The following is a 15,818-nucleotide window of genomic DNA, read 5'->3' on the forward strand; positions in this document are numbered from 1 at the left end:
GTTACCTGAATCTCGTTTGTCGGATAAAATTTCCTAATCTATTTGCTGTCGTCATTTTAGCACTGCCTGTTTTCTACAGAAATGTGCTGTTCTACTTTTAAGCACTTGCCATACTCTTTCTTTGTCCAGCTGATACCAGACTGTTTTGCTACCGGCCCAGATAGTTGTTGTTTTCAGGTTATTGCACTGCGCTGACGGACTTTGGCCCTCCGTGCGTACGCTATAATTGCCAGCTTTCAATCGTCGTTAGCCAAGCTAATGCGCAACGTGGCTTAAGCCTCCTCGGTTTTGATTTCTTATAATTGCGAAAACCCAGCCAAGGTGTTTAAAACATGTAAACGATACAATAAGTGCTCTAACATTTATTCAAACAGTATACTCATTAAAACTTAACATAATTAAACTATCAAATTATTACTAACATAATTAAACTATCAAATTATTTGATGTAATTTTAAATCAATGCGATGATCTATGAACTCAAATACTGGCCGTAAAATGCCTATTCAATTTGCCTTATTAACCGGTCATCTATATTTTTAATATCGGTTAATCTGCAAATAGGTAATAATATAAACCGCGAATGTACCCTGGCCATAACCAAAGGTATAACCATAAAATAAGGGTAAGGTAGGCCTAGTTGCAATAAGACGATAACGCTTAAATCTTGATGGATGTCAAGTTACTTTGTGAAACTTAACCGACAGGTTAAAATAATACCTAATATAGTCTTTAAATTTGATTGATATCTAACCAAAAGACGTCTATTTTAAATAAACTAGAAGGGGTTTAGGTAACTCAATAGTTAAAGTTTTAACATGATAAAGTTCAGTTGTGCGAAAGCTTGTCAAAATTTCAATTTATTTCGAGATTTGGAATAAGACAATTACAGCCTTCAAACATAGGTTAGTAGTAAGAATGTTCAATACTTAACTTTTTTCCGATACAGATATTTAGGACAAAAACGTTGACGGACATGGTTAATAAAATAATTATAGACGTTTATCTAAACTTGTTAAAGCTAAAAGTCTTTAAAAGCCTGATTAAAATATATTTCATTTCTGGTCCATTACGAAGTATAGTACTTAATGCAGGCAGCACAGCTAGCTTGCAAAACGAAGGTGAAAAGGTCGCAGAGCACGATAGATATAGGGCTGTAAAAGTGGAACCGATAATATAAAAAGCAGACAGCAGATTTTATTATACGTCAGCCGTTTGAACTACAGTTTAAGCAATGATGCTAAATAGGCATGTTTAAACATGGCTATGTTTTAAAGTATCTTGAAATAACAGTTTCTTTAGTTTTATGCCAAAAAAGTAATCTTTAACCGACTGACAAACTAAAGAACGGGTATTTGCCGACGAGGGCTGAATTTATTCGACAGCAATTGCCACGACAAAAATACGCAAGAGAAAAGGGGTTTTAAGGGCAATAAGAGTTTTTAGTTTGTCCCATGATAGCTTTTCAAATCAGGAAAGTTTTGTCTATGGGAAATAACTACAAAATACGATACTTTATCGCAAACTAAGTCTTGAAAAAGATTTATTTCGAACTGTTGTATGCGGCCGATAAACCAAAATTCCGACCTTTGAAAACATGACTTTGAGTTATTTATACCAGACTTCATCGAAAATGACACTGAAACAGGAATTGCACGAAATAGTAAGAAGGAAAGTCGAACGAAAGAAATAATGAACAAAGGAAAAACTCGCTCGCCTGAAAACCGATGCAATGAGGCACTTTATTGCTTTGGCCATCTTCTGAAAAACACGAAATACAAAGAGGTGGTCACTATTTAAGACACCTAAACGTTTTAACGCGTATCTATTTCAAATATGTTTTAAGTGAAAATAGAATAACATATTGCCAAAACAAAAAATTAAACCATTTAAACGGCATTTTGTTAATCTGTGCTAAACGAGTCTGCCTTTATTATTAAAGCTTTAAGAAGCTCACGCCTTTAGCATTCGATCAATGTATAGTTGTTTAAAACAAAAAAACTTAGGAGCAACAAAGAAACCATGAAAGTTAAGTTCCTGATTTTCAATGCCATTAAGCACAGTTACTTTTGCAGGGTTGAAACGACACAAATTATATTATTGCAAAGAGGTTTTGTTGTTGTTATTAATAGCTTTTAAATTTGGGATTAAACCGGGAATTGAAGTTTCACTTAAACATTGTGAGAAATAAACCCAAGTCGCTTTTCTACTTTTAATTTTTACAGGGTTGCTAGTTGCTACTGTTTCATAGACCAAACATCTTTCGAACAAAATTTAAAATACTAAGAAAAATTATAGGCTGTTAAAGACCTAAAATGGTCCACTTGGAGTGTTTTAAGAATAATTCGAAAAAAATTATTAAATGACAACGTCACTAGAATACAATATAGCTAAAAAATTGTTTTACTCACGCATTTGATAAACCAATACCTGAAGCTAAAGGTATACTAAGTTCAAAGACTCTTTTGACGAAAAAAGTTTTTTTAAATTTAAAGATTCAAGACTGTGGCAAACCTGATTTAGCGTTTTTTTTGCTAACCTAAGGTACACTATTGAATGTTGGACTGATAGTAACGAAGTTCAACATGACTTACTACGGCAAATCTTCCAAGAAGAAATCGTCGTAATCTGCCTCGTCGATGACCGTTTCGTTGTCGTCATCACTTCTTGCAGCGTCATCAATGACGTCATTATAAACAGATTCCTCGCCTTGTCTGTCTATAGGAATTACAGAGTCATCGACTTTATCGGCGAAACTTGCTTCGTCATCGTCTTCCAAGTTTGCTACGTCATCAATGACGTCATCGTAAACAAATTCCTCGCCTCGCCTGTCTTCAGGAATTGCCGAGTCATTGACTTTGTCGACTAAACTTGCTTTGTCACCGTCTTCCAAGCTTGCAACGTCATCAACGTCGTCGTCATCAATGAGTGCCACTTCATCAAAGTCGCGTTCTTCACTAATGAGCGACACGTCATCATCTATGTCACCGAATCGCGTCTCGTCGTTGTCCATTTCATCGTATAGTGCTCGATCTATGATGTCAAAACTAGCATGGCCGATGTCGTCAAAATCGCTTACGTCATCAGATGACACGTGATCGTGTGATACGTCATCAAAGTCGCGTGACGATTGACCTTGAGTTACGTCATCAAAGTTGTGATCCGGGGAAAGTGAGTTGTTTAGCAAGTGCAAGGCTGGGGGCAGGTGGTCTTAAAATAAATTACAAATTGTCTTCTACAAAACAAGACAAATAACAAATAAAATGTAAGTGAAATGTGTTACGCCCCGCCGCGACCTGTGCACTGGGGCCTGACCCCTGACCCCATACAGTTGTCCGGCGGGTCGCAACTGCATGAGTTCTTGTTGGTTGGGCGAAGGTTTCTGGTGGTATGCTACCTGTCAAAACCACAACTAAAATACCAATTAAAAGTATATTGTTACAATGTGCAGTAAAACGTTATCACATAGCATGAGTGAACGTATATTTGTTTTCAAGTTAATGTGAGACAGACAGCCACCGCCTATTGCAGCGACTGTCGGCTAGACTGCGTAAAAGACTTCACTAGAGAATGCGCGCCAAGCCGCTAAGAAACGACATGTATAATTGTATATAGCCAATATGTAGGAAGAAAAAGAACACGAAAGTGACGTCATATTTGGCCAATTAGACTGGCCGGCACTCTGAAAACATGGCTAGGCATTACAGCGGCCATTCTAAGGCCATTTTCCGGAGTCAGACGCCAGCAAAACAAGTGGCTTGTTTTGCAGAACGTGAGAACACTGCCAGCAAGACTGAGAGTTATAGATTACGAGATTAAAGGTTAAATGTCAAGTTTGAAACGAGGCGAGCGAACGCACAAAAACTCAGGAATTTTGCAATTAAATCGACGAATTGCTTTACCCGCACAATAACACAGAAACATTGCATCATCAAAAATGGTGTTGTGTAACTAAAGAAAAAAAAATGTTTGGCAAACGAAAGCTGAAACGCGGAATCTAAAACCCTATTTATCAATTCGTAAAATCACTTAATGAACTCTAAGGTTTCAATATGACTGATGTCTTTTATATTTCTCTCACAGTTTTTGTTTAAAATTTTATGAACAATCTTGCTCAGAACCAATCTCAATAATGCTTGTGTGAACTACTGCAGCAGGCGTCCCAATCGAATTAAGCAGCAACCAAATTTTGGGTCGCGGCACAAGGGTTGAGAAAGATTGGTTTAAAGCAGGAATGTCCAACCTGCGGTCCGCCTGATATTTACGTGCGGCCCATCACTTATTCTAACTTTCAGTAGCCTTTATTAAAAACAATTGTTTCGACTATCATCAAAACGTGTAGCACGCGCAGTGTTTGATGTAGGGCTAATCTTATGTTTTTTTGAAATATAATCGAGCCTAATGTCGCATTTCAACATCCATCGAATACTTAGTGCACCCACCACTGCTGAGCAAGATGTGATTTTCTAAATGTGTGTTTTTGTAGACCGTTTTAAGGAAATATATCAGCTAAAACATGTAAAAACTCAAATTTTCGCTTCAAAGGTCGAGATTATTTGCATATTTGCGCACGAGTTCACTCTCGAAGAGCAGCGTTTATAGGTTAAGTTGTTTTATGACGTAACTTATGACGTCACCCCTTTAATTCGAGAGGTTTTGCGGCCTATCGAAATATTTAAAGTGGCAATGCGGCGGCCCATTCTGCTAAAAGGTTGAACATTCCTGGTTTAAAGCGACGTTTCGCGTCGACTTAAAAGCTAATTAAAATAATAACAGCAAAGATTTTGCAACCACTTCTCTTCACTGACCTTTTTTATTAAGCTTAAAGCGGACAAATCACAACTAGGACAATAAATTCGCACTGAATTAATATGAGGCATGTCTTTTTATTGCTTACAATTTTTTTCTCCAAATATTTGTAGAAAATGCCCAGAACCAAGCACAATAAATCTAACCAGGTGAAGCACCGCAGTCAATAGCAAATCAACCCGACACACGTTTTGGTCGCGACCCATAGGTTAAGAAACACTGGTTTGTAAGCAACATATGACGAAATGCCTACAAAATGGCGCCTCGTGTATTTCCTTACCATCAGACCAGTTGCTCTCTTCATCGGATGAGAGAGCGGGTCGCTTTTTCCTGTTGCGCGGTGTAACCAGTGGGGAATCACCGAATGAGGCGTTGACCGCGGGCTCCATCTTAACGGTGAACATAACAATATAATGGAAAATGGAACTGTGCTTTGAAGTAGAGTGAGTTTCATAGAAGTTTTTACCGGGATGTTTTCATAAAAAAATGTTTTATTTACACATCCCATACACGACCATGTGCCGCAACCCTTCCGTACTCCCTGCCAAACTCAGAAAGGTCTAGGTGGGCCGTAATACATTTTAACAGTGCCTTTTTAAGCTTTTTTATTATAACAACTGTTAATCAGGACGGGAAATACGGTAGGGTTTTTGCAATTAAAAGAGTTTATTTGTTATATTATTTAAGTCCACGGCGTCATTCACAATAATAGTTGTTATAAAAATACTTGTTATATAAAAAGAATGAATTTAATCATTAATTTAGTTTCTGGTGTAATTTGAATACGCGGTTGGAGTCTCGATATTACGTTCATATTTGAAGAACGCGATAATTTCGTGGGTAAGGCAATAAATAACGTTCAGATATACTACGTTGGCGAAGCTTGTTTTGTTGATAACTCCAGGGCATATGCATTGTTGTTTATGTTAAATGTTTTTATTTGCGTTGTCCAAAACGAAACGAAACATTGCCGAGTTGATAGCACAGAAGCAAAGGCACCCGTGTCATTGATTCTATTAAAAACAACGTGTTAGTTTGTGTTTATTTGTGTATATTTTTAAGGGGACCGTGAGTAGGGGAGTGTTGCATTTTTTAGTGTTTAAGACCCACTGAACTAGATGTTAAAATTAGATTGGCGCGCAGCGAGAATTGTATTTTGTAGTTAAAAAAACAAAACTATAATGGTGAATTTTCTCGTTCCAAATTTATAAAACAGGCGACGGGCCGAGAGATTAACATCGGTCGACCGGGCCGTAGGTTGCCGACCACTGATCCAGATATTCAGAGAATTTAAATTTTTTGCCCTGGAATTTTAGGAATTTTATGTTCAAAGGCGTAAGTTACGTTATTGAAGCATAACATATCATTTTAATTTATTTAAAAAACACTTATTCTAATGTCCTATGCGTGTCCTTCACAGTACAGCATTATTTTCTTATCTTCAAAAGAACGAACATTAAAACGAAAAAGGACTATTATATAGAAATGTGGCGAAATCGCGGTTAAAAAAGATCAGAACAAACAAACCGCTTTAAAAGAATGATTTCTTGACGGTTGTGAGTAGGATTCTGCTTCTGTGACTTTCCATGGGGATTTTTTCTTCAGAGAATCGGTTTCATCTGAGGCATCCGCTGCGTTCTGGATGGAAAGACACGAACATTTGCGTGAAAAGTTTTACAAGAAAAATAACTAATGTAGAAATAATTTCAATCGGGTTTCACATCACCAAAGTTTTCCATATACTCCAAAGTGAAGCTTCTGAACTCGCCTTTTCGCCAATGACTGGACAATTTGCTCAGGGCTAGTAAAAAATTTCTTCAGATAACCAACTATGCCGGACATGCGAGAACAATGTAAGTGCCTCGAAGAAAAATGGCAGCTTAAATTGGACGAAAACCAATTAGGATGACGGAAATTCGCGTGCCGTCCGTGTCGTCCTTTTTCGCGAGTGTACGTTTTTCGGAGTAGAGTTATTAAGTAGACACTCGCCCGACAAGGAAGTGCAAAGTTGAATTATCAAGCGTGTACCGTTTGACTTGACGTGTGGTGTGAAGCCGTACTCAAGTTGAGGCGACTGTTGCTGAACGCTTCCTTCCACTCATCCGGATCGCCTTCGTCGGATGAGGACGCGGAAACGCGCAAGTCGAAAGAATCTTCTTCCAACTGGAGTTGAATGGAAAACAAAGAGTAATCGGATAGACCTATGACTTTTGAAATAGGGTTTCCCAAACTGTGGTCCGCGACGTCTGTACAGGTGGCCTGTGGCGATATGACAAGAAATTAAACAGTCAAACATATACGTTGTCCCTTACGAAGATAATTGCCGCGGTTATTTCACAACCTAATAATTTCGAAAGCTTTTGCTATCCAGTACCGTAAATCTAACTTGTTGCGCCTTCGTTATAGTCAAAAAGTTGTTCTCGTATTTCTCGTCTATGACGTAATAATAATATATTCTTATCGCCGTTCAGAATTTGCGGTTTCACTGGTGGGCTATAAGAACATTTGAGGTGGGCCACGGACCAATTAAAAAAAAAATAGATTTAGTTTCATTTTGTCACTATATTTAATTTTACAGGAAAAGTGGCTTGGGGGGAATTAAAAGGAATGTAAATGAATTGTTCAACCGCAAGTTTCGTTTTTTTACCGGGATGTTTTTGTAAAAAAATGTTTTATTCACACATCCCATACACGATCATGTGCCGCAGCCCTCTCGCTGCCAAACTCAGAAAGGTCTAGGTGGACCGTAATACATTTTAACAGTGCATTTTTAAGCTTTTTTTATTATAATTTTACAGGAAAAGTGGCTTGGGGGGAATTAAAAAGGAATGTAAATGAATTGTTCAACCGCAAGTTTCTCACTAATGCACGGTTGAATAAATAATCTGTTTTGAAATATGTTTTGCTGTGTTTTGTTCTAAACCTATTTCACATTTTTTTCTTTCATAAAACAATTGGGCCACAGCATTATTTTGCAACGTAAATGGGCCGTGAAAAAAAAAAGGTTGAGAACCAGTGGTTTAGATAATTCCAACCGTTTGCTTACGTAAAAGTTAGTTAAACGAAGATTAGTGAGTAAAAATTTGTTGTGAGCCAGAGATGAGAAACGAACCGTCCCATTGATGTTGCCAGTTTTGTAAATAAATAAAATTAGGTTTTATTTATTTTTTGCTTGTATGGAGGTCCGCGAAAATACAGATTCACAAATAGTGGTCCGTGGTCCAAAAAAGTTTGGGACACCCCGGACTATTCAATAGGCTAAGGATTACAGTGTATATAAGCAAAAATCACAAAATCTATTATCTTATTAACGTGATTAAGGTTTATGCGCAGGCCACTAAGCCCATATAAAGCAGTGGTCGGCGAACTTCTTTGTCGCGGCCCAAAACACTCTTTTCAGAGCTATTGAAGGCCCACTACCTAAAACCACTACGAAAGTGGCGGATTTAGGATATTTGATTTAAAAAATAAAAATTTCAATTACATACAGTTTAAGTTGGCAAGAATGTAGTTTGACAAGCTTCCAGGACCACATTTGGTACGTGGGCCTTTCAAATCTGAGCAAATAAAAAAAATTTATGCCACACCAACTTTTAAAATAAAGTGCTATTTAAAAGTAACTCGCGGCCCACTAAAAATGGCTCTGCGGCCCACAGTTTGCCGACCACTGATATAAAGGGAATGTTCCATTGGACGTATTATAAACCTTCCTAAAATGCTAAACGTAGAACCGTTTCAACATACTTTTTTTCATTATTAAGTTTAAATTTTCTAGATTTTAATAATAAACATGCATACCATCATGCTAACCTTGATTTGAACTCTATCATGGTTGTCTGATATTATCAGACTGGTACCCATAAGACAGGGGTTCTTAAACTGGGGTCCATGGACCCCTTAGGGGTCCGTCACCTAATTTTAGGGGGTCCATGAAGGCCTAATTGAAATATTAGTGTATATTTAAGAAGTAATCAATTTATCAAACACAACAGTTTAATTAAAAATAAAACGGTATTGCACTGAATGCATTAAACTCCGTTATACTTTCACATTTTTGGACCGAAATCAGCAGACTTATGAAGTCTATTTGTATTGTGACGTAAATTCAGGACGTCATTTTAAAAAAAATTGCCTATTGTGGTCCACCGAGGCCAAAAAAATTTTTAGGGTTCCGGGATAAAAAAAGTTTAAGAACCCCTGCCATAAGAGGACTGGTCCCCATAAGAGTGTCCTTTATTCAGTAAATATACAAGATAAACTAATTGCAATTATAATTAATCAGTAATGTTATAAATAGTTGTGATACATTTCGATGTTGCCAATTAACTAAAAATAGCTATCATCGCGAAAAATAATGTTACCGACCCAAGATGATAAAAAATTAATAGGCTACTATAGGCTAACTTCGAATTAGCAGTTAATCTAAACTAGGAAAGTAGGCCACCAATACCTATGGCTTGCACACTTTTTCTGTCCTGTCAGCTTTTTTCTGTCCTGTCAGCTTTTTCTGTCCTGTCAGGATGGATATTTTGATTGATAGCTCATTTACCCCCTAAAACGAGAAAATTTACCCCCTGGGGTAAATTTACCCCAGGTTAAGAAAGGCTGAATTAGACAAATACGGCCATATACAACGAAAACAATTAAAGAAAGTCAAACCTCGTTTGAAAGTCGTTTCTCTGTTAACTGGGCTGCAGTGGCGAAGGTTTTTTGGGGGGAATTCCCCACCAAGGCACTTGTTTCTTCTTTAGTCCCAAGGGTTTTCTTGAAAATAAAGCGTAAAGTAAATTACCAGCCTACTATACTTTATTGGCCCGAAATGGAGTTCTAGACGTTGATTGTGTTATTAAGCTTATTTTTTCTTTGTGAGTAGGCAATATTATAAGGGAATATAACCCACAATCGAACTTTTGAATAATAACAAACTAAAATTTAAGAGTTTTAAGGAAACCTTTACTGACTGAAGAGTACTATGGCCTGTAACTTATTGTTTCATTTTTAAATAATTTCGATTTTTGATTTTTCGTCGTGAGGTTTTCTTAGTTAATTAAAAGAAAATTAGCTAACTAAAAAAAAAATAAGTTAATTAAAAAAGTTTGTTTGAAAACGGCAAACGCCGTTCCAATACGCCCCAAATCCACTACACACCATTGTTTTTTGGAATATTTTTATCGAAAACTTATTGAATTTTTATAGTTTCAATAAGGTTCTGTTTTAGAAATAAAGCGCAAAATCTATCCAATACCATGCGATTGGGCGTTCCGTGTGAAGTCGTACTTAAGTTAAGGCGACTGTTGCTGAAGGCTTCCTTCCACTCATCCGGATCGCCTTCGTCGGATGAGGACGACGCCTCGTAGAGGTCAAACGAATCTTGGATCTGAGGTTCAAGGTCAGTTTTTTTTTAGAAACATGTTGAAAAAGGACTTACGAAGTAATCAGGTGCTTCATCGCACCTCTTAAACTTGTTTGTTCAACTCTGCACTAATTTTGATATATTGAATTTAGTGGTAAGGCATGATTAGGGTTGGACCGGTATTTCAATAAATATAAAACGGGTTTTAAAATGCAAACAAATTATCAAGCATATAATGAAGCACAAAACCCGGGTTTTCTGTATTTCTTAGTTTCAATCACAATGTATAAAGCCCAGAAACCAGTGAAGTCGGCATGATTTTCTTCCTTCATCCAATTTGGGCAATACCTAATACTATCAGGAATCAAAATCGAAATCGCATTGATTTAACATTTTTAGGAATGTTTTTTTTTATGAGCTATTAGTGATCCTATTTGTGTACCTTAGTTTTTAAACCAAATAATTACGAAAGAGACCGTAAAACTGTCTAGTGTCCATTGTACCACTCTCTAACACAACCTTTGTACAAAGTTTTCATCGTGGTTTCAAAAATACTATCTTCGCTTTTATTTTGACGGATGATGTCATGAGATCGTTTTATGAAGTAAGAGACAATACATAGGTTTATCAACTATGGTAGCTTTTGGGTTTTTTGACATCCCTAAAAATCTCACTTCTGCGGGGATGTTGGAGGTTGAAGGTCTGAAAGAGGAAAATACAACCTCCGGAGACTCTTCCACGTAGATCGCCGATCCCGGTCTCGTGACGTCATCATCCTGTTGGACCGAAAACAAATTACGTTTGGCAAAAGCAAATTTCCACTTATGGAGAAGACCGAAAGCTATCATTGCAGACTCGTCGAATCTGTCGATCAATGTGCAAGGGAAGGCTAGAAAAACAACTAGCCTGAAGCGAGGTTCGAACTCACGACCTCCGGTCAAGCCGGGACCGTCGCTCTACCAACTGAGCTACAAGCAACCTCATTGAAGGGGATCCACAGTACAATATCATTTATTCAATGAAAGATGCACACATGTGTGCTAACAACTGTAATCTAGCCCCTCGGAAACTGCGTTTTGACCAACGATTACGGCTTCTGTATAAGCTTTCCGCAAAAGCAGCTTCCGAGGGGCTAGATCACATTTGTTATCAAACGCATTTGTGTGTCTGTCTTTCATTCCACGTAATGAGGAGGAAATATTCAGGTGAGGTCAATGTAAGCGGTTATTTAGCTTGTTTATCGTAAATGTTGTTTTAAATCTCCTTGTCATTGGCTAATATAAATTAAACGTTCGTATTTTTAACTTTGCGAACGCATTTTCTCCCCAAAATTCTCCAACAAAACGTTAGCAGCACCGTTTTTGTCTAATGGACTATAAACCAATTTTACCTTTTTCGTCGGCGTATTATATGCTGGCGTCGCAGGCGGCGAGGCTTCTATCACAATGACGTCATCATTTGATGACGTAGGGCGTCGAATGTGATTCTGTAATAAAATAAAGTTGTGAATTCCGCACTTTAGGAGAGTTCATTTAAAAAAAAAATAAATTATTAAATCGAAAATTAGGGCAACAATGGTTTTGGAGAGAAAAATCAATTTGCATTTTTTTATTAAAATAACAAAAATGAGAGGCTGACGAGGCTGACTTACTGTAGATGTGGAAGGTTCATGTTTTATACTGGAAGCAACGTCTTTCCATTTGTTGGGAATTCCCCATCCCTGCAATGTTCATAAACATACAAGGCAAAGTTTGTTTGACGTTTTATATATTACGCCTAAGTATCCCTAAATCGGATAAATTTCTGTCATGAAGTTCCTGTATTTCTCCCGCGTCCCTAAGGCGCAGTAATTATAGGTTTACGTGGAAATGATGATTGCATTCTGCGCCCTACATAACCGTGTGTGTTTTTCGTTCTTTTGTACAACTATACTTATACGCCCATGAGTAATAAACCTCAAGGGTGACACGCAAAATTGCGCTCCTTATTTAAAAAAAGGAGAATACAACAGTTTTGAATTAAACCAAACTTTAACATTCTCAAGTTTGTTTCCGGGTAAATTCGATTCCGCGTTTAGTTTTTAAAGCAAAAGATGAATTTGCGACGAAATCTTAAACCTATAGGTTACTTAGTAAATTACCACTTCTCTTTTGATGTCTGGTAAGCCCCAGCTGGCATCAGGTTCCGTCTAAAGACAAAACAAATTTAAAGTGAACTGAATTTATGAAATAAGTGCTCGGGAGTATTTCATGTCAATTGGGACAAGCAGTATAAAGGCGAAGTTGTTTTATGAACCAAAATTATCAACAAAACAAATTAGTAAGGTTGCATTAACGAAAAAACTTAAATTACGGCCCAATGTCTGAGACTGGCAAATACCGTCCAGTTTAAATTTCAAGCGAATATTATTTATAAAACAACGTTCCCAGTATCAGTTTGTGCCAATAAAATATGACGATGTTGTTTGGGGAACAGTTTTTACGGTTACAAACCGCTATAGATATGTTTATCCTAAACCAGCGATGCGTTTCTGTATTACGTTTCACAGATTCCTAAGATATTTACCTTTATGTTGAAGCCTTTTAGTTGTTGCGAGATTTCTCCGATCGGATAGACAGCTGTAAAAAAAACTTTAAATTAAAAATATGTTTGATTACAAAGCCGTGAAAACAGCTATTAGCGTTAGGCTATTAACTTAAGTCGTTAAGTCAAATTAGGATGCAATATTCAATAAAGAGATGCAACAAACTAGTTGACGTAAATCAGTGGTTCTTAAACGAGTACCAGATTCTATAAAAAATGTTAAACTGTGTTTATCTCACGTAAACTTGCCTGCGCGCCTATTTGTTACACGACTATGGGTTATTTTCAGAATTTATTGCAACGCTACAGCGTATCTACAAATCAATCAAAACAAGACTCGCTTACGTTCGTTGTCCTCGATGTTGGGCGACGGTGATTTTTCTTTTTCTCTCTTTTCGTCGTTAAAGCCTCCCCACCTTAAGTTGGCTTCATCGTGGCCTGTAAACTGGCCGGACTCGACCAACATTTGGTCTTGGGCCTCTTTTACCTGCAAAATTAAAGGAAAGCTATTATGGCTTGTACAGCGAAGCATGCACACACATATGTGTGTTAACCATTGTGATCTAGCCCTTCTGAGGCTGCTTTTTGACCAACGATTACGGCTTATGTATAATCAGTACATCGATCGACAGATTCGGCGAGTCTACGTTGGCTTTCGGTGTATTATGGCTTGTATTTACAAGTTTACAGGATTACAGTTAACAACATACGAGTAACGTCTACTGTCAGAACTTTAAAGTGTCTTAAGGGAAACATATACATGTCATACATACTGGTAATTATCGAAGAAAACAGCTGGTTCAAAGGTTAGCCAAGCCATTAGCCAAAAAATCCGAACGATATTAATACATATATAGCACGGGGCCTAGGGCAAAAAAGAGGGTCTCTATACAAGCCTTTAACGTATAGGACGAAGTATCTACAAAATAGGTTTGCCACATTCAACAGCTTTCCCCAAAAAATTATTTTATAGCGATTTGCGAAAGAGGTTACCCTTGGTTGGAAGTGCTCGCCCTGCATCTGACTGTCGTAGTCGAAATCGTCGGGTTTGCAGCTAAACATGAGGTCGTGGTCGCTTGTACCGAACATTTCTGCACAAGAAAAAAAAAAGTGGTAGGTAGTGAGGCGGGGCAATAGAGTCTTGCTATAAATGGTTGAAAAACATAAACATTTTCGTGAGATAAATGGTTGAAAAACATAAACATTTTCGTGAGATAAATGGTTGAAAAACATAAACATTTTCGTGAGATAAATGGTTGAAAAACATAAACATTTTCGTGAGATAAATGGTTGAAAAATATAAACATTTTCGTGAGATAAATGGTTGAAAAACATAAACATTTTCGTGAGATAAATGGTTGAAAAATATAAACATTTTCGTGAGATAAATGGTTGAAAAATATAAACATTTTCGTGAGATAAATGGTTGAAAAACATAAACATTTTCGTGAGATAAATGGTTGAAAAATATAAACATTTTCGTGAGATAAATGGTTGAAAAACATAAACATTTTCGTGAGATAAATGGTTGAAAAACATAAACATTTTCGTGAGATAAATGGTTGAAAAACATAAACATTTTCGTGAGATACATGGTTGAAAAACATAAACATTTTCTTGAGATAAATGGCTGAAAAGTATAAACATTATCGTGAGATAAATGGTTGAAAAGTATAAACCATTTTTTAAATAAATGGCTAAAAAATATAAACATTTTCTTGAAATAAATAATTGATACACCCAACAAAAAATAGTTGTTTCAACTTGATGCAAAACATATATATATCACAATATATATATTGTAACTGGTTTTTTATTTGCTACGTCATGACAGCTATGATATACATTATGGCTAAATGTTTTAATTGTTTGTATGTTTTTGGTTAACTATCGAATATTTATTGTTGGTGATGGACGAATTTGTATTGGAACGAACTGGCGTCCTCAATGCCTAAGTCGCATTCTAAAAAATATATAAAAATATATTTTTTGGAAAGATAAAAGTTAAAAAAATTCATACCTCGCAGATAAAAATGATAAAAAACGTAAAAATTCAAAGATACAAACAGACATCTTTGAGGATAGAACAAAAAAAGTACAGAAAGACAAACCAAAAACATGGAAATATCTAAGACAAAATAAAAAATCTAAAGAAACATTAAGAAAATTAAAAGAGAACCGTAGAAAATATCTAAGAAAATCTAAAGTAAAAATACAACGAAAAAAAACAAACATGTCGTAAGAAAATCATACAGAAAGTCACAAATAAACAAAACAAAAAATAAAATCGTGATAAGAATATCAAAGGTTCAAAGCCCATACAGCAGTAGGTATCAACTTTGAACGTTTCGAATAACGAGTCATAGGAAACGTGCAAAATGATATCTACATCTGTATAGGTTTTGACTATTCTCCAAAAAAAATTATTGTTAGCATAAATAAACCAAAAAATAAATTAAAACCTACTTAGCGAGTCGAGGTAGTGGAGATGACGTTGCAGCTCCTCGTCGACGCGCCTCTGGTGGCCATGAAGCTCCGACAACTGTGTCTGGGTGTTACTGCAAGTGACGTCACCAAGAACGAACAACTCGCGCAGCTGCTCGCTGGTAAAGTACCTGCAGGGGAATCACCACACAAGTTTATATACACAACATGTTCACGAAACAGAGAAATATTTCATTTGATGGTTCCAAGGTATGCCTTTTACTATTCGGTAAAATATCAGAATTGCAGACTTTACAAAATGTCTCAATATTTGTGTAACAAATTTTGTGCGAATCCGGTTGTGTTGAAGTTTACGCTTTTAACCCAGGAGCTAATGTGTTCACGCCAGCTGAACTCCCGCTTTAATATTGCAGGAACTGTTGCCTGGGCAAAGAGTTCGTCTTGGGCTACGCGGGCCCAGAACCTCTTCACATGTTGCATAAAGTACCTGTAGGGGAAACACCACATAAGAGTGTCGGCTTTTCGGCTCGCTTGGACAAAAGACGTGGTTGCGCCAAACCGAGTTTGGTCTGTGTTTTGTCTGAATGTTTCAATAACTTTTGCGAGGTTGCCACACAATATTATGGAC

At 36.8% G+C, this 15,818-nt stretch overlaps 3 protein-coding genes across 3 annotated transcripts in view; all 3 read right to left on the minus strand.

Moving 5' to 3' along the window:
• Positions 1-1,118: 1,118 nt before the first annotated feature.
• Positions 1,119-8,613, minus strand: LOC146159053 (uncharacterized). Its single transcript, XM_083384841.1, has 6 exons — positions 8,608-8,613; positions 6,838-6,972; positions 6,337-6,447; positions 5,090-5,198; positions 2,595-3,210; positions 1,119-1,761 (listed from the first exon to the last, which is right to left on the minus strand). Coding segments are annotated over exons 1-6 (978 nt in total). The 3' UTR covers positions 1,119-1,760.
• A 798-nt stretch (positions 8,614-9,411) lies between these two features.
• On the minus strand, positions 9,412-11,833 carry LOC146159054 (uncharacterized). The gene is made up of 4 exons (XM_083384842.1): positions 11,814-11,833; positions 10,837-11,026; positions 10,055-10,186; positions 9,412-9,573 (listed from the first exon to the last, which is right to left on the minus strand). Exons 1-4 carry the CDS (start codon positions 11,831-11,833, stop codon positions 9,463-9,465), a joined length of 453 nt encoding a protein of 150 aa, XP_083240968.1. The 3' UTR covers positions 9,412-9,462.
• Positions 11,834-12,212: 379 nt separating this feature from the next.
• LOC146159055 (DNA excision repair protein ERCC-6-like) overlaps positions 12,213-15,818 on the minus strand; it is a 29,875-nt gene continuing 26,269 nt past the window's right edge. Inside the window, exons 15-19 of the mRNA XM_083384669.1 lie at positions 15,212-15,360; positions 13,739-13,836; positions 13,091-13,232; positions 12,728-12,780; positions 12,213-12,350 (exon numbers count right to left, since the gene is read on the minus strand). Of these exons, the coding sequence (XP_083240795.1) occupies positions 12,291-12,350; positions 12,728-12,780; positions 13,091-13,232; positions 13,739-13,836; positions 15,212-15,360 (502 nt within the window). The 3' untranslated portion in view covers positions 12,213-12,290. The remainder of the gene's footprint in view (positions 12,351-12,727; positions 12,781-13,090; positions 13,233-13,738; positions 13,837-15,211; positions 15,361-15,818) is intronic.

Source organism: Ascidiella aspersa, chromosome 3 (genome assembly GCF_963924565.1).
Source record: "Ascidiella aspersa chromosome 3, kaAscAspe10.2, whole genome shotgun sequence".
Lineage (NCBI taxonomy): Eukaryota > Metazoa > Chordata > Ascidiacea > Phlebobranchia > Ascidiidae > Ascidiella > Ascidiella aspersa.

Coding starts and splice junctions, on each gene's coding strand:
- LOC146159053 (XM_083384841.1), bottom strand. Junction 5,199..6,336: donor GAAATCATTCTTTTAAAGCG/GTTTGTTTGTTC, acceptor TTCACCGTTAAG/ATGGAGCCCGCGGTCAACGC. Junction 3,211..5,089: donor AGAGAGCAACTGGTCTGATG/GTAAGGAAATAC, acceptor ATTTATTTTAAG/ACCACCTGCCCCCAGCCTTG.
- LOC146159054 (XM_083384842.1), bottom strand. CDS start 11,833: ATGAACCTTCCACATCTACA. Junction 10,187..10,836: donor CCTCCAACATCCCCGCAGAA/GTGAGATTTTTA, acceptor CTTGAACCTCAG/ATCCAAGATTCGTTTGACCT. Junction 9,574..10,054: donor ACGGAACGCCCAATCGCATG/GTATTGGATAGA, acceptor TTTATTTTCAAG/AAAACCCTTGGGACTAAAGA.